The following is an 18,960-nucleotide window of genomic DNA, read 5'->3' on the forward strand; positions in this document are numbered from 1 at the left end:
GGTAGAAAGGTTCCCCTCGCCCCCTTCCTTCCATAGGTTCTGTTGCAGCTGCTGTGCTGAGTCCGTTCTGAGGTTTGCAATTTAACTGGGAAAATCAGGATTAGGGGAAAAAGAAAAAAAGGGGGGGGGCTCGTGCTGATGGTGCTGTGGACCCCTGTGGTTTTTCCAATCTCGGCCCCGTTCCAAATCCCCTCTCACAGGGTGAGCATTTGGGCTGCAGGCTGCACCTCTGGGGAGGTTTGAGTCGTTAAACCTCCTGAATGCAGCAGTGTCACGAAGCAGGTGAGCAAGAAAAGCCAAGCTGGAGCTCTGCAAGCTTCTCCTTCCTCCCTACCCATCGCACTGGGGGTTTTGCAGCTCTGTTTTGGGTTAACCCTTTCCGAAGGGTGGATTTTGGATGGGCTTCAGATCCATTAGGAATTGTATTTTGGGGAGATTTGTTTGTTTGTTTGTTTCTTTCCCCATCTGCCTGTGCAGGATGCGGGATGACACCTCTGGTCCCCATCCCTTGGGTTGGTTCATCAGATCATTAAGGTTGGAAAAGAGCTCTAAGGTCACAAGGTCCAACCACCAACCCATCGCCACCATGCCCACTAACCACGTCCCTAAATTTGGGGCCATTTATCCCTAAATTTGGGCTTGACTGTGCCTCTCCAGTCCTCTCCTTCCCCACAGCACAGAGATATTCATAGGGTCACGTTGGCACAAGGCTCCTCAGCACCCATGGAGGGAAACAAGAACCATCACACTGAGTCAGAACCTGGATCCCCCCTCTCAGCCCCAGCTCACCATGACTCACCGCCCTGTATTTAAGGTGTTGCATCCCATGTTGGGCTTCTATTGATTTATTTATTGGTTTAAATTTCACACGTGTGCCAATGGAAAGACCAGTTCTGTCCAATGCCATTGAAACAACCAATTCCGTGTTTTTCCCACTGATTTCCCCAATGTTGGTTGTTTTTGTTTCATTTTATCATCCCTCCCCAAGTTGGGACCCGTCAGAAATTGCAAAGCCATCTCCCACCCCAAAAATTATCAGCGATGCTCAGGTGAGGTGAGTCAGACGCCCCTGAACCCACAGATGCAGGGCTGTGTGTGTGCCCACCCCCTCCAAACAAGAATCCCTCCCCTCAAATCTCTGACTACCGAACCAGGGGTTGATGCTGGCCATGGCTTTGGGGCTGCATTCGGGTCCCTTGGTGAAAAATGATGGTCTTTGTTGGTTTTTCTTTTCGGTGCGGTGCCTCCCACGTGTGGTTGTAAAGCAACAGTTCGACACCTCCAGCAATGCATGAATTAAGATGTCTGATGTTTTGCTTCGTCCTCATTAGCGGGAACAGCTGGCAGGAGTGGAGGAATTCTAACTCCAGGCTGAAGGAAAATGAAATGCCCGGGGGGGGAGAGGTACAGTGCAGCGCATAGGAGGGATCTGGGGGTTTTGTGGGATGCTTCTATGGGGCATCCCCACTGCACCTGGCTCCTATAGCTATGGTCATTCCCAAATCTGGGTTGGGAAGCTCTCATTTTCCTGCTGGTGGTGTTTCCCCCCACAGCAATGTGTCTCTTCAGGGCTTCTCTTCCTATTTCCCTCCCAGAATGAAAGTCCTAAATCCTCCTTCCTGGAAGGAAAACTCAACCCAACGCTTTGGTTCCACACAGCAAGATGTTGCTCCTCTAAAGGAGAACCCAAAGCAGTCGGGAACAGCCCCCCAAAGCCCCATGAGCTCCTGATGCTGTGGATGGAGGATGATGGGGGCAAAGCCCCCAAATCCCTACGTGGGGATGTGGAAGTGGCCATGGCCCAATGGCAGGGGTGGGCAAAAACCCATGGGTAAGTGATCAGCCATCGGGTTTTTCCAGCTCCTGCCCAGGAAGGGTTCAGTGCCATTGAAACAACCAGTGCTGTTGGAACAACCAATGCCAATGGAACGGCCAGTTCTGTCCAATGCCATTGGAACGATCAGTTCCGTGTTTTTCCCACTGATTTCCCCAATTCCCCAATAACAGCGACCCTATTCTCCCTCCAGGCAATTCACTCCCCTCACAACAGCACAACCCAGCCAACCCCGACCCCGTTTCCATCCCATAGCGGCACCATTTAGGGACAGAACGGCCCCATCCCACCCCCAGGACCCCGCTGTTCTCACGGCCGTGCCCTGCGCCACCGCTCCCTGGGCGATAAATAAAAGATTTTGCAGGGAGCTGCTGCCCTACTTTCTGTGCCCTACTTCTGCTGGGGGATGAGGATTTATTTCGGGTGGTGCCGTGAGTGCCCGCGCTTTCTGTGGGTTTTGCAGAGCGGGGCTCTTCTCGGGGCAGCCCTCATGTTGCACCATTGCTCTGCAGCAGCCATGCTCTGCTTCTCCACCCCTCTCCCTCCCCCCCCCCCCCCCCACTTTTTTTTTTGGCAGAGCTGCCCAGAGGCTTTGTTTCGAGGTTAGAAATGGCTTTTCCCATCAGTCGGCTGCTTTAGGGAAGGGTGAAACCCATAAGGAGCTGAGGACCCCAAGGATGGGGGGCATCCCCACCCGCATCCCACTATAGGGCGTTCTCCATGGGATCCTTTTCCCACTGCAGATGTTGAATTCCTGCCCCATACACAGGGATGGGAGGGCTCAGAGCCCACAGGCAATCGCACGGCCCCAAATCCCATAGGGGAATGGGATGGAAGTGCCCACCTGGATGTGGGATCGTCCTCCTATGAGCGCTGCAGGGTTTGGCACCACGCTCACCCCCCCAGCACTGCTCCCCCCCTTTCCTGGCCCCGCTGCTGCCCGCCCCATTACTTATTTATGGCACATGAAAGATGCATGGCAGCGGCTCTGGGGCTCTGCAGGATCGCGCTGTGCTCAGCACTGGGCTCTGCTTCCTACCAGCTCCTCCTGGCTTTGGGGGATTTGGGTATAGGGGAAGGGAATGGGCAGATGCATCCAACAGTCAGTGAGGACAGACCCCATTTTCATGCAAAACGAGGGCTTTTTGGTAAATCTACCCAAGCGGGTGCCATCCATCTGTAGGATTTCCTGTGGTCTAGGGTTTTCTGTGGATTTCCTCCTGTAGGGTTTTTTTCTATAGTGCTGAGCCCATCCCAGCTGCAGCCATGGGAGCTGAACCCATGGGAAACGCAGTGCAGAGAGGTTAAATAACAATAATTAAAGTAAGAGTTTTTAAGGGAAAGTTTCATCTGATCTTCCCATCTGTTCTACACCTGTAGGAAGCTGCGTGGGCTGGAAGAAGTAATAAGAAACGAACAGCAGAGCTGCCCTGCATGGGTCAGCCCCAAGGGGGACAAAGGCGATCCCAGTGACAGCCCTGATCCCAACCCCAAAAAGGTGAATATCGTGGCCAAAATCACCCAATGGAACTTCCAGGTTATGAACCTGGGTGCAATCACAGCACTGTTTTGGGGGCCTCCTGGACTCTGTAGGGTGAGATGACCCCACAGCCAAGCAAAAAACCCCCAATTGGGGTCCCCAACCATCTGGAGGACTATTGAGGTCTTCCAACCTTTTGAGATCCCTCCACCATAACCAAGGGGATTACTGGGCTCCCCAGTCTGCGGGATGATTGGTGTCCTCCAACTTTTTGGGGTCCCTCCACCATCACCAAAGGGATTGATGGGGTCTCCAATCATTTGGAGGATGATTGGTGTCCTCCAACTTTTTGGATTCCCTCCACCCGTAGCCAACGGGACTATTGGGGTCCCCAATTTGGGGAACTATTGGGGTCCTCCAACCTTTTGAAGTCTCTCCACTCAGAGCCATGGGGACTGTTGGGGTCCCCAACCATCTGGAGGACCACTGAGGTCCTCCAGCCTTTCGGGGTCCCTTCACCATAACCAAGGGAACTACTGGGGTCCCCAATTTGAGCGACTATTGGGATCCCCCAGCCTTTTGGGGTCCCCCCCACCCTTCAGAATCCCCATATCCCATCCACCTCATGCTGAATCAATCACCGCATCCCCATCCCCGGAGGTGTTTTCCCACCGATCACCCCAATGACCCCATCCCTAATGAATATTAACACCCATTAATTATTCAGCAAAGCACAGCAGCCCGGGAGCACTCCGCCTTTTGTCTCATTTTCCTTTTTTATTGGTACATCATTGCAGAAATAGCCCTGTGTGTGGAGGACAGTGCACCAGACACGATATTCCCATAAAGGAGGAGAGGACACCCGGCCACGCTCCGTCATTCCGAGCCGCAAACATACAACAAAATCACCCTCATCACAAGAGGGGAATAGATATATATATATATATTTTTTCCCTTTTTAAATTTTTCTTATTTTTATTTTATTTTTTTATTTTTTTTTTTGCATCTCATGCGAAATAGTTAAAAATTAAAAATTAAAAAGAGAAGGAAAGAAAAAAATAAAGAACCCCACAAGAGCCCGACGGAGCCCTGCGTTTTGGCACTCCGGATGACAGCAGTTCTCGTCGGCGTCGATCCGTTTCCTTACGGACGGTCTGTGAGAGAGAGGGAAATTGCCACGAGGGAAGAAAAATGAACCAAACGAAGGTCACCCACACCACACTGCATGGCTGTAAGGAAAGCTGCGACCCCATAGACATCCTCCCATCGCTCCCTTGTGCAAGCGCCGTCAATAAAAACCCCATTCCCCCCCCTCCCCCAACCACCCCATCCCCAAAACCCATCCCTTTATAAAAGTTTCTTTCCCCCCCCCCCCCCGCCAACCTCAAAACGCGACCGAAATGAAACGGAGATATCTATAGGTTTATAGCATTCGCCAACATCCAAAGACATCAAATTAAAAACCGAAACGAACGGAGCGCCGGGAAGGGAACCTGCGCTTGGGTTCCACCGCCTGAACGCAGCTTCGGAGGGGCTTGGGACCCCCCGTGGGGCAGCCCCACGGCAGAACTGCATCGGGGGCATTTGGGAGCAAGGGGGGGGGGGGGTGATGATGACGATGATTTTTTTGTTCTCGGTTTTTGTTATTATTTTTAGGTGTAATTTCGCATCATTTGGGGGGATTCTGCGCCGCTCGTCCTCGTGCCGGCGGTGCTGGGATTTTGGCCGATAACCTCAGAGAGCAGAAATCCCTGCCGAGGGGGCATTAGACGCCGGGGGGGGCCTTTTCGGAGAGGTTCTGCAGCACGTCGTCGATCCTATCGTCTTCGATAACCACTGGAAGGATGGGGAAAATGGGAAAACAAAAGGACGGCCGTCAACGCGGTGTGGCAGAGCCCGGAACCCGCGGAGGGACTGGGGTCACGGGGTGCTGGTATCTGGGGAGGGATGGGATGGGGACACGGGATGCTCATCCCGGGATGTGCTGCGTCCTCAGGGTGTGAGATGTGCTGAGTCCCCGAGGATGCTCGGTGCAAGGTGAGCACATTAGGGCACGTCCCCAGGGTGGGACTGATGGCATGGCGTCCCGCAGGGGATGCTCAGCCCCGGTACCTCGGGGAGCATCCCAGGGTGCAGGATGTGCTGCATCCCAACGCTGCAAGGCGAGCACCCCCCATAGTGACGAGCAGGACGAGCATCCCCGGAGTCCCCGCATCCCCGGGCCGCCGGTTCAGGCTGACCCGCTCCCTCCACAACCCCCAGTCTCTCCCCAGGGCCCCCCAGTCACCGTCCCCGCTCACCCACCTCTTTTGCTGCGTCCGATCTGCCCCAGCTTGGGGGGCCGCTTGCCCTGCCCGGCCGCCAGCAGCGCGTCGGGGCCGTGGCGGAGGGGCACGGGGAAGGGCAGCTCGCCCCCCGCCGCGCCCCCCGCCAGCTGCCCCCCGCCGTACGGCGGCCCCTCCGCCATGGCCGGGGCGGCGGTGGCGGCGGTGGCAGAGGGGGGCCCGGCGCCGCCCCCCCCCCCCCGACAGCCTCCCGGGCCGCGGGGGGTCCCGAGCCCCCCTGGGGCTGCGGCTCGGCGGAGCGGGGCGGCCGCCCCGTCACATCCCGGCGCTGCCCGCCCGGCGCTGCCCGCGGCTCCGGCGGTCCCGCGGCGGCGGAATCGGTGGCGGCGGCGATAGAGGAGCGGGGGGCGGGAGCGGGGCGGGGCGGCTCGGGAACGCCCCCGGGATGGGCCGGTCCCCCCCCAACCCCCCACCCCGCAACCCTTCCCGGAGGGTGCGGGGATCCCCCGAGCCGGGAGGGGGTGATGCCCCGGAACCGACCCGGGGAGCCCGGCGCTGCCCTGCGCTGCCCGTGGGAGCGTGCCCGTCCCCGTGCCGTGGACCATTTGTGTCCCCTTGCCGTGTCCCCGTGACGTGTGTCCATGGCATCTCCCGGTGCCGCGTCCCCATGCCGTGCCCCTGTGTCTTGTCCCCATGCCATGTCCCCATACCACCTCCCCGTGCTGTGTCCCCATGCTGGGTCCCCATGCCCCGTCCTCGTGCTGTGTCCCCATGCCATGTCCCTGTGTCCCCATATCACATACCCATACCGTGTCCCTGTCCCACGTCCCTGTACTGCATCCCCACACCATGACCCCACACCATGGCCCTGTACTGTGTCTGCATGCCACGTCTCCATGCTTCGTCCCTGTGCCCTCTACTGTGTCTTCGTGCCACGTCTCTGTGCCATGTCGCTGCGCTGTGTCCCCATGCCATGTCTTCATGCCATGTCCCCTCGCCATGACACCGTACTGTGTTCCCATGCCACGTTCCTGTGCTGTGCCCCTCTGCCATGTCCCCATGCCATGCCCCCACGTCACATCCCGGTAGTGTGTCACTGTGCCATGTCCCCATGCCATGTCCCCATGCCATATCCCTGTGCCACATCCCCTTGCCATGTCCCCACACCCACCTTTCCCAGCTCACACTCATCTTTCTGCCCGGTGGCTGCAGAGGGGATTATTTTTGACAACGCAAACCAGCACAGACACGGGGTGAGCAACAGTTTTGGGGGCAGTGCTGCATCCCCGGCACATTCTCGACGCAACCCCTGCAAAAAGTCGGAGGGGACAGCAGGGATAGCAACAAAAAGTCGGTTTGCACGAAGCAGCCTCGCACCATCTCTGCGAACAGCTCGCAACCAACTTCAGCTCGTCTGGGGGCAGAACAGCTCGTTTTGGGGCAGGTGAAGGCCGGGGTTCCCGTGTTTTTGGGGCCGGGACTCGCTGGGAACGCAGCCGCAGAGCCCCGCTGCCAGCTCCTTGCATAACGCTGCGTCTGCGCCCAGCATCCCGCGGGGGAAGCTGGGGAACAGGAGGCAAAAGGCAGCGGGGGCAGCGCAGCCCCCAGGAGCTTATTTTGGGCGCTGCGGGGATGGCTGCGTTCCCTACAGCCCCCATCGCAGGACCCGCACGGGGTTTGGGTAGAAAAAACGGCTTTTTGGTGCTGCACGGGGTAAGAAAAGAATCCCCTCCTGCGTCTGTGGCGCCGGGGGAGAACCTGGGCTCAGCCAGTGCTGCCGAGCGCGCCGCGGGGTGACGGATTGATGGCAGCGGGAGAAGGGAAGGAGACGCGCCGCCGTCCCTGCGGATTTCTTGCTATTTCTGCTTCTTTTCCGCCTCCTCCCGCAGCGGGAGCGCACCGCCACCTGCAGCCCGGCTGGATGCGGCCCTGCCTTTGGGTTTTCTCCGCGTCCCGCTCCAACCTCAGTCTCTTCAAAGAGGAAGCGGAGAGCCCCCGGCCTCACTTCGCGCTTCTGGGGTGGATGCTGCTTCTTGCAGCTCGCGGAATGCAGCGGGAGCAGAGGAAGGCAGCGCCCTCAGGGTCGCAGGGACGGAACAAGCCAGGACAAACACGCTTTTCAATCAGTTTTATTACAAGCTGTGCCTTACCCCAGCCCAAACCCCGCTGCAGAAATCAACCAGAGCGCTGCCGTGTCCCGATTCCCACATTCTGGCACGACACAATCACGTGTGGCCAAAGTGCAGCCCCTGGCAGTGCTGGCAGGAGGGGACGATGGAAACGCTGCTCCTTGCCTGTATTCACCATTTATCACAAAACCACTGGCATGAAGCAGAAGCTCTTCTGACCCCCTGCTCAGCCAGCTGGAGGAGCTGCTGGGAGGCAGCACTGCGCAGCCTCAGGACTCCTCATGTCTTATAACAGTTTTTTTTTAATCACCAGGGTATTGCAGAAACAAACTGATTTTGCCTCCAGGAGCACCACGTGAACCCTGAGCACCTGCAATCGTTTTCAAGCCCAGCTCCCCTCCAGCTCCCTCCCCCTTCCGCAATCCTTTCATTCCCAGCAATCCAACCACCCCAGCGGCAAGAGGGGCAGGCTGCAAGCAAACCCTCATTGAGGGAGCCCTCCAAAGAAACCCCCCCCCGAGCCGCAGCGCTTTAGCTGTTGTACAGGGGAACCACCCTGCTGATGGCCTGTCTGCAGATGGGGCACCTTTTGGGCTCTGGAAGGGCTCGGTAGCACTCACTGCAGGAGCAGACGTGCCCACACTCCAGGAAGACGCAGGATTTGGCACTGCTCAGGCAGATGACACAGGCATTTTTCAGCGTCTCTCCACCCTCGGCGTTCACTTCGCGCATCAGCCGCTCCTGCGCTTGCCTGAATTCCTCCTGCATCTGCTTGAGGTGCCGCCTCTCCTGGTGGTGCCTGTACTGCTTCCTCAGGAGGTAGAAGAGAACGGCACAAGTGCTGAAACCAAAAAGGATGGTCAGGATCTTCCAAAGCTTGGCACTCGATTCCTGTTTCTTCAGCAAAGCGTCGAAATCGGCGCTGGTCAGGTAGTAGCGCAAACCCTGCTTGGGTGGCTGCAGCTTGATGGTGTTGTTGTCCAGCACCAGCTCCCCAACGCCAGTCAGCGCCGCTCCCACCTTCAGCATCTGCTCTGTCTCCTGAATGCCTTTCGGGCGCTCCCCGCTGATGTAGTGCCCGATGACATCAGGGAAGGATTGCACCGAGGGGTGGAATTTCTCGTGCACCGTCTCCAGGCTGAGCTCAGCGGCCTCCAGAGGTTTCATCACCCTCACGGAGACGCCGGTGCCGTCGTCCAGTGGGGCCAGGTCAAAGGCAGTGGTGTTGGTTCTCTGGTGGATGATCTTCTCATAGTCATTCCTGGGGATAAAACAAGCGTTAGTGCTTCCACGCTGGCAATCCAGGCTGGGTTGGGTGGGGCCTGATCTACCCAGGAGCTTGATAATCTTTAAGGTTCCCTCTAATTTAAGCCATCCTGTGATACTACAAAAAGCCAAGCAGCAGGGAAACACCACAGCTGTCAGCACAGCAGTATTTGTCACGCTGCCTGTTGTCCTCGTGGTGTCCCCCATGCAAAACCTTCTGCTGTCACAGGGAAAGCTCTCGGGGCAGCCAAACCCAGCCAGTGCTCATCACCTTCACAGCTGTGATGAGTTGCAGTGTGGTGAGAAGAGTTTCCTTTTGGAAGAGCTTTGTTGGGCTGCTCAGTGCAGCACAAGGATGCTTGAACAGCTGCTCGGGGCGGCCTCCAGGTTCCATATGTGTGGGGCAGTGGGCAAAGCCCTGAGCTGCCAGAGCTCAAGGAGTGTTGGAACGCTGCTCTCAGACATAGGGTTCAGATTTGGGGCATTCCTGTGTGGAGCCAAGGGCTGGATTTGGGGGTTCTTATGGGTCCCTTCCATCTTAGGATGTCCCATGGTTCTGTGGGTACGTACCAGAGGTGAGTCGTTCGGTTCCACACCATCTTGTGCTCCTGCAGGGTCAGCCTCTGCACGACGCCCTTGCAGTTCTCCACAAACTGGCTGCTCAGGGTGTCCTTGACAGCGCGCACTACGCCTGGAACACGTGGAGTGCTTGAGCTGTGCTGCAGGTCTCTCTTTCTTTTTTTTTATTTTTTATTTTAATATGGGGTTACAGACCCAAAACTCAGCCCCACAGGGCTCTGGGATACGTTTAGCTCAAATTCCAGTCTTTCACTCCCAAGGTTTTGGAAGGAGACAGGCTAGATCCTAGCCCAAATGTGTCTTGTGGAGTTGGTGGAGGCCTTATCTCAAATCTCAGCCCCACTGTACTTTTTTAGGGGGAGAAATAGCCCAAATACCACCCTCACGGGGCTTTTTTTGGTGGGGAACTAGCTCAAATCACAGCCTTGTTGGGCTTTTGTGGGGCCAGATTAACCCAAATCCCAACCCCACAGGGCCTTTGGGGTGGGTTTAACCTAAACTCCATAATCCCATCCCCAAGAATTTTGGAAGAGAACAGGCTAAAACCAAGCCCCATGGCATCTTTAGGGAGGGATCAGCCCCAACCCCAGCCATGCAGGGCCTTTGGGGTACGTTTAACCCAAATCCCAGTCTTTCACCCCATGGTTTTGCAGGAAGCAGGCTTAAGCTCCATAGATTTGTTTTTAGGGGTGCTAGCCCAAACCCCTGCAGTGTATACGGAAGGAATTAGCCCTAGCCTAAGTCAGAGCCACAGAGCCCTCTGTTAGGGCTGGCATTTGCCCCTCTGAAATTTAGAAGGAATCAGACCACATCTGTTCCCTCCCTGGGTGCCATTTTTGGGGGCATTTCACCCCAACCCCATCTCTGTGGGGCTGTGAAGGAGGAGCCCGGATCCCCCTCCCCACTGCTGCAGGGCAGTGATGCCCCAACGCAGCACAGCCCCAGTTCCTCAGCTCCTTCCTCCGTGCCCCCCATTACTGTTACTGCCACGACTTGCATGCGGGAAGCTTTTTTTTGGCGCAAAACATCAGATTTTGGGCAAAAACGCTTGAACCAAAGAGGCGGTGGGGAAAGAGGCCCAGCGTTTTGCCACGCCAATACCTTCGATGACAGCATAGGGCACGCAGCGGCCCGGCGCCTCCAGCAGCACGGCCCGCAGCTCCCCGTCCAGCCGCAGCCTCCGGGCGCCCTATGGGACGGAAGGATCAACCGCAAGGCCCGGACCCGGGAGCAGGCCGCGGCCTAGGCCTGAAGCGGCCACCGCAGCAGGCTGCAGGCCGCAACCCGGCTCCGGAGCTCCCGTACCCACCTGCAGGCCGCGGGCGAGACGGGCCTGCTGCCGGTACACCGAGTAGAACAGCGCGGTCAGCCCCGTGCCGGCCGCCAGCAACGCGGCCTGCAAGGCCGAGGGCCGCCCGCCGCCTTCCATCGCCGCCGTTACCGCGGCAACCGCGCGGCGCGGACTGATGACGTCACTGATGGCGTACAGCGCGCGGCGGCGCGCGCCGTTACCATAGAGTGCGCGGTCCTCCGAGAAATGGATGGAGGGTTTCCAGACAGGGTGGAGGGCTGATGGAGCCCCACTGCAGCCCCGCAGAGCCTTGGGAAGGCTTGGCCGAACCCTACAGGGTCTCTGGGGTGGGTTTAATCCAAATCCCGGCGTTCAACCAGCAAGATTTTGGAAGGTGAGAGGCTAAATCCTGGCCCTGTGATGCTTTGTGGAGGTGTTAGTCCAAATCCCAGCCCCACTTCGCTTTATTTGGGGGAAATAGTTCGAGTCTCAGTCTCACAGGGCTTTTTTGGGGTCAGATTAACCCAAATCCCAGCCCCACTGGATATTTGGGGTGGGTTTAATTCAAATCCCAGCCTTTTACCACGGCATTTTAGGGCAGGATACCCCATATCCCAGCCCATGGGGCCTTTGGGGTGGGTTTAGCTTAAATACCATACTCTACCCCCAGGATTTTGGAAGTGGACAAGCTAAATTCCAGCCCTATGGCACTTTTTGGAAGGGATTAGCCTGTATCTCAGTCCTACAAGGCTTTCAGGGTATGTTTAGCCCAAATCCCAGTCTTTCACCCTAGGATTCTGCAGGATGCAGGCTCTATCTAAGCTCCGAAGGTTTATTTTTAGGGGTGTTAGCCCAAATCTCGGCCCCATAGTGCTTCTGGGGGGCAGTATCTCAAACCCCAGACCCGTAGAGCCCTTTGTGGGGGCAGCCAGATGCCAGCTCCCAAAGTTCCGAGGGAATCAGGACCACAGCCTGTCCTCTCCCTGGCTGTTGTATGTGGGGGCAGCTCACCCAAACCCCATCCCTGTGATGCGTCCCCTTCCTCAGGCTGTGGGGCAGCACTGCCCCTTGTTCCCTCTCCCACTGTCCCATTTATTCAGCTCCTTCCACTGTGCCCCCACATTGCTGCTCCTGTCAGGGAAGGGAGAGCAAGAACTGGGTGAAAATAAACTATTTCGGGTAAAATTCCAGGGATTTAGGTTCTCTGGGCTGCCTTTGCGACCTAGCTTTCAGGCCTGGGGTCCCCACTGCAGCCCCCCCCCCAAAGCGTGGGCCTGCTCTATTTAAACCCCCACGTTGCCATGGCAATATGAGCATCACTTGACGTGGAATGGCATGGAAGGTGCAGAACCCCCCCCGCCCTCCTCTCCATCCCCCCCAGGGTGGAAATTAAAGTAAAAAAGAGTAAAAAAAAAAAAAAAAAGGGTAAATACAAAATAGAAAAGCAACAAACCATCGCGAGTCTTCCAGGCTGGTGAGAGACAGGCGCTGTCACAGGCAGAAAACACAGATTGGGTTTATTTCCAGGAGAGGGATGGGGGGATCCAGGTGTCCCCCCCTTCAGAGCTAGGGACGTAGCCCTATTGTCCAGCTGTGTCCCGAGGGCACCCGGTGTGGCCAAAGCAGTGGACGCCAATGGGGATGCTCAGCATATGGGGGCCCTTGGGCCACGCAAGCTGCACCCCCTCATCTCACTGGCCAAAGAGACCACGGTGGGCCCCCCGTCCCCCCACGTGCCCCCCGTCTCCTCCTCGTCCTCCTCCAGGATGGAGCTGAGCCGTGGGGCGCAGCGGGCGCGCTCGGCCGGCGGGCGGTAGGGACACTTGGCATTGAGCAGCCTGCGCAGGGGCACCAAGGGGACGATGGCTTCACCCAGGAGCTGCTGCTGGAGGCGACGGCCGTCGTTCTGCCTTTTGAGCCTCTTGAATTCATCAAAGGCTGAAGCGGAGGTCTGGAAGAGGAGCAGGGCCATGGCGCGCGCCGTGGCGGCTTTGGGGACGAGGACGGCGTGACAGCGCAGCACCACGGCTTTGTTCTTCACCTGGTGCCGGTAAACCCACGCAAAAACCTTCGGGTGCCGGCGGTCGGCTGTGCAATAGGTGATGCGGTGCAGCAGGTATGCGTGGCCCGACCTCCTGGCACCCTTCTCACCCGGTGCCATGCGGATGCCGTGCGGCCCTAAGGTCAGCTTCATCTTGGCCCCACCAGCGCCCGCGTCGCTTTTGGCCCATATTTTCCCCACCGCCTCCTCGGTGCATCCCTCTCCTTTGGCGTGCAGTGTGACTGCATTACCCAGGTAGCGCACGGTGTAGGTGGGATCCTCCTTGTTCAGCTCCACTTTCTGCCGCCGGCCTCCAAACACAGAACCCAACCTCTCCAAGGGGCATTCGGGCAACAAATCGGGGCAGGAGCGCAGGAAGCCGGCCAGCAACGAGGCATAGCCCAACCCTGGCCCCAAGCTTTTCCCTTTGCACTTACGTTCGTTTTCCACCAGCACGAACTTGCTGCGGCGCCAGGGCAGCATCACCTCGCTGCCGGATCCGGATCCGGACCCGAGGGTCTGTCCCCGTGTCCCGTTCCCAAGGGCCGGTCCCCAGCGGGATGCTCTGGGTGAGGAGGCAGTGATGCTGCTGCTGCGGAACGGAGCTCTGCTCCACCTCCCCGGGCGTGCAGGCAGCCGCCGCGCGCAGCCCAAAGCGTGGAGAGGAGGGAGAACGCATCGGCGCACACGGAGGGATGCTGCCGAGCTGCTGCTGCCGGCGGGAGATGTGCTGCTCCGCTACGGGGAGAAAGAGCAGCCCCTGCAGAGCCCAGAGAGCAGCCCCAGCCGTGCTCCGTGCTGATAATGATTTTGGGGAGATCCATTTGGATTTGGGGGTCGTTATTCCTTTGAATCTGGGGAGATCGCTTTGGGTTTTGGGGTGCAGCTCCCTTTGGGTTTGGAGAGATCCCTTTGGGTTTTGGGGTCGTTCTTCCTTTGAATTTGGGGAGATCCCTTTGGGTTTTGGGGTGCTGCCCCCTTTGGGTTTGGGGGGATCCTTCTGTTTCTTTTTTCATATGGTTCTCCCTTTGATTTTGGGGTGATTCCTTTGTTTTTTGGGGTATTGCTCCCTTTGGGTTTTGCTTGATCCCTTTGGCTTTTGGGCAGTCCCTTTGGCTGTTGAGGTGTTACTCCCTTTGGGCTTGGAGCAATTCCTTTGGGTTTTGGGGTGTTCCCCCCTGTGAGTTTTGCTTGATCCCTTTGTTTTTTGGGGTTTTACTCCCTCCAGGTTTCAAGCTATGGGGTTTTGGGGTGGAATCCACTGTGAGTTTGGGGCAATCCTTTTGGGTTCAGAGTGATCCATTTTGTTGTTGGGGCATTAGTCCCTTTGGGTTTTGGCTTTAGGTTTTGGGGTTGTGCCCCATTTGGGTTTTGGGCAACCCCTGTGGGTGTTTGGTGGTTCTCCCTCTGCTTTTTGTGCAATCTATTTTTGGGGTGGTGCCTCCTTTGGGTTTTGGTTGGTCTCTTAGGGTTTTGGGGTGTTACTCTCTTTGGGCTTTGGATGATTCCTTTGCAGTTTAGGGTGATGCTCCCTCTGATTCTGGGGCAGTCCCTTTGGGTTTTTGGGTTGATCCCTCATTGATTTTGGGGGTGAATCCTTTGGGTTTTGAAGTGCTTGTCCCCTATAGGTTCTGGTGTGGCATTTCCATTGGTTTTTGGGTGATTCCTTGGATTTTTGGGATGGTGCCTCCTTAATGTTTTGGGTGACCCCTTTGGGTTTTGGGGTGGTTCCCCCTTTGTGGTTTGGGCGATCCCTTTATTTTTTGTTGTGTTGCACCCTTTAGGTTTTCAGGTGGTCCTCCCTTTGCTTTCCATGTGATCCCTTTGCCTTTTGGGGTGCTGCCTCCTTTGAGTTCTGCGAATAGCACAGTGGTGCAGGCGATTTTGGCTATAAAATGGCTTTTTTCCCATCGCCATCATTAGGTTTCAGAGTGAACAAGGAACAAGGAAGGCGATCGTCCTATTATCCCCACTTGTGGGGATATCAGGGATGGGAAATGGTGCTCAGCCACACAGGGGAGACGTGACCACCCCCTAGGATGGTGCAGAACAGTCCTTATCTGCACTCAGCAATAGGATTGTGCAGCAGCAGGGGAAAGCAGCGTCAGGGAGACTTCCCATCCGCTTCCCCTGCTGTGTGTTGGCTGTCAATGAGAAACTAGGGGGGGGTGAGGGGGGAAACGTGCTATTTCTTGTTTGCGACCCAATGGTTTTCTCCCCTTTGACCTCTCTGTGGCTCCCCCCAGGACGTTCCCAGCACCAAATTCCTGCTGGGGAGGAAGGAAAAGAAGGCGGTGTGAGAAAGCTTAGCACACACACACACACAGAAAGAAAAGCAAAGCACGTAGAAAAATGGCTAGAAAAAAGAAGATATATGTATAAAACAAGAAAGCAGGCTCAGAGAGAGCTCAACCTCCACCCTGATGCCAAAACCTCGAGGTTGGGGATGATGCCCGGCGCACGCATGGGGCGTTATCCTGACAGGGCGTTGCGTTCGGGGAAATATTTAACCACGTCGGCGTCACCGTGTGGGGCAGGCAGTGCAGGCATGGAGGGCAGTGAGTGCCTACAGCTGCTGCTTCGCCGCTGCCGTGAGGCCAAAGATTGTGCTTACTGCCCCTACAGCCGCTTCCCCGTGGGCGCCGCGCTGCTCACCGCCAGCGGGGAGATCTTCTCCGGTGAGACGTCGCCTTGGGGGTGTGGGATGGTGGCCCGTTTGGGTGCTGGGGGATTGCTTTGGGTTCTGGGATGATGCCCGCTATGGGTTTCTGGGGTGCTGACTGTTTTGGGTTTGCCTTGATCCCTGTGGGGTGGCGGAGACTTTGGGCGATCTCTGGAGGTTTTAGGGTGCTGGTCCCTCTGGGTTTGGAGCGATTCCCTTGGGGTTTGGGGTGGCATTTGCTTTGAGTTTTTAGCAATCTCTTTGTGGGTGTTGTTTTCTTTTTTTTTTTGGGTGCAGTGCCTCCTTTGGGTTTTGGGGTGGCTCCCCCTGTGGGTTTTGAGAAATCCGGTTGGTTTTTGAGGTGGTTCCCCCTATAATTTTGGGGCAAACCCTTTGGGTTTTTGGGTGGTTCTCCCTTTGGGTTTTGGTGGCTCCCCCTATGATTTTGGGGCAGTGCCTTTGGGTTTTTGAATGGTTCTCCCTTTGGGTTTTGGGCAATCCTTTTTAGTTTTTGGAGTGTTGCACCTTTAGGTTTTGAGGTGGTTCTCTCTTTGCTTTTTGGGGTGGTCCCCCCTTTGATTTCAGGCTGATCTGTTTGGGTGTTGTGGTGGTGCTCCCTTTGGGTTTTGGGTGATTCCTTTGGTTTTGAGGTAGTTCCCCCTTTTCTTTTTGGGTGATCCCTTTCCTGTTTGGGTGTTCCCTTTGCTTTTTGGGGCGGCGTCCCTTTGACTTTTGGGCAATCCCTTTGCTTCTTGGCGTGCTTCCCTCTTTGCTCTCTGGGCAATCCGTTTCCTTTTTGGAGTAGTTCCTTTTTGCTTTTGGGGTGGTTCCACCTTTGATTATGGAGAAATCTCTTTGGTTTTTGAAGTGTTTCCCCCTCTGATTTTGGGGTGATCTCTTTCCTTTTTGGAGTGGCGTTCCCTTTAGGTTTTGAGGTCTTCCAGGTGGGTGCCACAACCCTTCCCTATGCTCCCTACCAGTCGTAGTCACCAGAAGAGCCCAAGAGAAGGAAAATATGGGAAATAAATCATGGAAAGGAGACGTGCATTGGCCAGAGCTCAGGATGGGCTTCGTTTGAAGGTGTCTCACCAAGTGAGGGGTGGTGAGTGGTGTCGGTGCTTCCCCATAGGGTGCAACGTGGAGAATGCCTGCTACAGCCTCGGGGTGTGCGCTGAGCGCACCGCCATCCAGAAAGCCATCTCCGAGGGGCACACGAGATTCAGGGCCATGGCCATTGCCAGGTGAGGCCCAATGGCACCGTGTCACTCTTTGGGGTTTAGGGTGACGCCTCCTTTGGGTTTTGGGAGGTTCCTTTGGGTTTTTGGTGTAGTGTTTCCTTTTGGGGTGGTGCCTCTTTTTGGGTTTTTGGCTGATGGGTTTGTTTTATGGGGTGGTTCTCCCTTTGAGTTTTGAGCAGTCCCATTGGGTTTTGGGGAACCCCTTTGGATTTTGAAGTATTACTCCCTTTGGATTTTTGGGAATTCCTTTGGGCTTTGGGGAGGTACCCCCTTTGTTTTTTTGGGTGATCCTTTTGGTTTTTTTGGATGGTTACCCCTTTAATTCTGGAGTGATTCCCCATTTGATTTTGGGGCAGTCCCTTTGGGTTTTGTGGTGGTGTCCCCTTTGGGTTTTGGGTGATACCCCTAGGTTTTGGGAAATCCCTTTGGGTTTTGGTGTGTTGCTCCCTTTAGGTTTTTGGCAATTCCTTTGGGCTTTGGAGAGGTGTCCTATTTAGGTTTTGGGCGTCCTTTGGTTTTTGTGGTGGTTCTCCCTTAGGGTTTTGGGTGATCTCTTTGGGTTGGGGAGAATCTCTTTGGGTTTTGTGATGTTACTCCTTTTGGGTTTTGGAACAGTGCCCTTTTTGGGTTTTGGGTGATACCCTTAGGTTTTGGGAAATCCCTTTGGGTTTTGGTCTGTTACTCCCTTTAGGTTTTTGGCAATTCCTTTGGGCTTTGGAGAGGTGCCCTGTTTATGTTTTGGGTGATCTCATTGGGTTTTGGGTGATCCCTTTCTTTTCCGGTTTGGTTCCGCCTTTGATTTTGGGACGATCCCTTTGGGTTCAGGGGAATCTCTTTGGGTTTCGAGGTGTTTACTCCCTTTCGGTTTTGGGGTGGAGTGGGACTGAGCCTGGCATGGTTCTCTTTTTGGCAGCGACATGGAGGACTTCATCACGCCTTGCGGAGCCTGCAGACAGGTGATGAGAGAGGTGAGTGGGGTCCCTGCCATGCTGTGACTGCAGGCTGCCATGAGGAGCTGTAGGGTCACAAGGAGCTGCAGGCCACCACGGGGCCTCCCCTCCACCTCCTCTGCTATGAGCTGAACAAATTGAGGGAGCCCAGCAGTTGCTGGTGTTTCTGTGGGTGCTGCAGCCAGCTGGGGAAGAAGCATGGATTCCCCATTGAGCCTCTCTCCCCCTCTTCTCCTGCAGTTTGGCACAGACTGGGACCTCTACCTGACCAAACCTGATGGCACCTACATTGTGAAGACACTACAGGAGCTCCTGCCACTCTCCTTCGGCCCTGAGGACCTGCAGAAGGCATGAACTGCACACCTGCATTTCCCTTTCAGCGCTGGGGGTCATGGATTATTCCCCCAACTTTCCCTTTATGCACGTGGCTCCACGGGAACAATGCCACGTGAAAGGGTTTGCTGAGTGGATGTTGCTTGGATCCAAGGCTGCAAAACTGGGGACAAAAAGCAATTTCAGCTCAAAGTCCCCAACATTATCCATCAGCCATTTGTGCACGGGCAGCTCGGTGTTCAGTGGGCTGTCACTGTGGTGCCACTGCTCCTTTTTGCCTATTTTTCTCCTTTTTTGCTCCTGTGAGGACAAAGAGGAATTCTGGGGGTGTTCACTGTTTGTCCTGGCAATTAAATTACGCGCAATAGAAAAAAAAAAAAATAATGTTACTTTAATGAGCCAGGCTGTGCTCTGTGCACCAATGCCCTGTGTACCATGCCCTGTGCCCTGCAGTGTGCTCTGTGCTGTGTGCACCATGCCCTGTGCACCACATGCTGTGCTCAGTGCACCGTGTGCTATGCAGCCATACTCCATACACTGTGCCCTGTGCACCAATGCACTGTGCACCAATGCATCCAGCTCTGTGCACCCATGCACTGTACAGTGTGCCAAATGCACTGAGTGCAGCACACCAAATGCACTGTGTGCTGAACTCAGTGCACCAAAGCACCACACGCTGTGCACATGCTCTTTGCACTGATGCTGCGCCACGCACAGCAGCTGTGAGCCAGTGCACCATGCACAGTGCTCTTTACCTCACACCATGCACTGTGCAATGCATGTAGTGCACCAAAGCACCGTGCTCTGCTCAGTGCTCTGTGCACCAACACTCTCTGCACTAATGCACCGTGCTCTGTGCACTAAAGCCCCAT

General features: G+C 56.0%; 4 protein-coding genes across 4 annotated transcripts; 1 reads left to right on the forward strand and 3 right to left on the reverse strand.

Moving 5' to 3' along the window:
- Positions 1-4,069: 4,069 nt before the first annotated feature.
- CAMK2N1 (calcium/calmodulin dependent protein kinase II inhibitor 1) lies at positions 4,070-5,950 on the reverse strand. The gene is made up of 2 exons (XM_048967613.1): positions 5,619-5,950; positions 4,070-5,150 (listed from the first exon to the last, which is right to left on the reverse strand). Exons 1-2 carry the CDS (start codon positions 5,779-5,781, stop codon positions 5,080-5,082), a joined length of 234 nt encoding a protein of 77 aa, XP_048823570.1. The 5' UTR covers positions 5,782-5,950; the 3' UTR covers positions 4,070-5,079.
- Positions 5,951-7,712: 1,762 nt separating this feature from the next.
- On the reverse strand, positions 7,713-11,029 carry MUL1 (mitochondrial E3 ubiquitin protein ligase 1). The gene is made up of 4 exons (XM_048967599.1): positions 10,883-11,029; positions 10,675-10,762; positions 9,565-9,685; positions 7,713-8,989 (listed from the first exon to the last, which is right to left on the reverse strand). The coding sequence occupies exons 1-4, from the start codon at positions 11,000-11,002 to the stop codon at positions 8,260-8,262; spliced, it is 1,059 nt and encodes a 352-aa protein (XP_048823556.1). The 5' UTR covers positions 11,003-11,029; the 3' UTR covers positions 7,713-8,259.
- A 1,323-nt stretch (positions 11,030-12,352) lies between these two features.
- FAM43B (family with sequence similarity 43 member B) lies at positions 12,353-13,579 on the reverse strand. The gene has a single exon (XM_048967930.1). It carries the CDS (start codon positions 13,386-13,388, stop codon positions 12,510-12,512), a length of 879 nt encoding a protein of 292 aa, XP_048823887.1. The 5' UTR covers positions 13,389-13,579; the 3' UTR covers positions 12,353-12,509.
- Positions 13,580-14,976: 1,397 nt separating this feature from the next.
- On the forward strand, positions 14,977-18,457 carry CDA (cytidine deaminase). Its single transcript, XM_048967931.1, has 4 exons — positions 14,977-15,583; positions 16,697-16,808; positions 17,719-17,773; positions 17,996-18,457. Exons 1-4 carry the CDS (start codon positions 15,112-15,114, stop codon positions 18,107-18,109), a joined length of 753 nt encoding a protein of 250 aa, XP_048823888.1. The 5' UTR covers positions 14,977-15,111; the 3' UTR covers positions 18,110-18,457.
- Positions 18,458-18,960: the final 503 nt, after the last annotated feature.

This window comes from Lagopus muta, chromosome 21 (assembly GCF_023343835.1).
Source record: "Lagopus muta isolate bLagMut1 chromosome 21, bLagMut1 primary, whole genome shotgun sequence".
Classification (NCBI taxonomy): Eukaryota; Metazoa; Chordata; class Aves; order Galliformes; family Phasianidae; genus Lagopus; species Lagopus muta.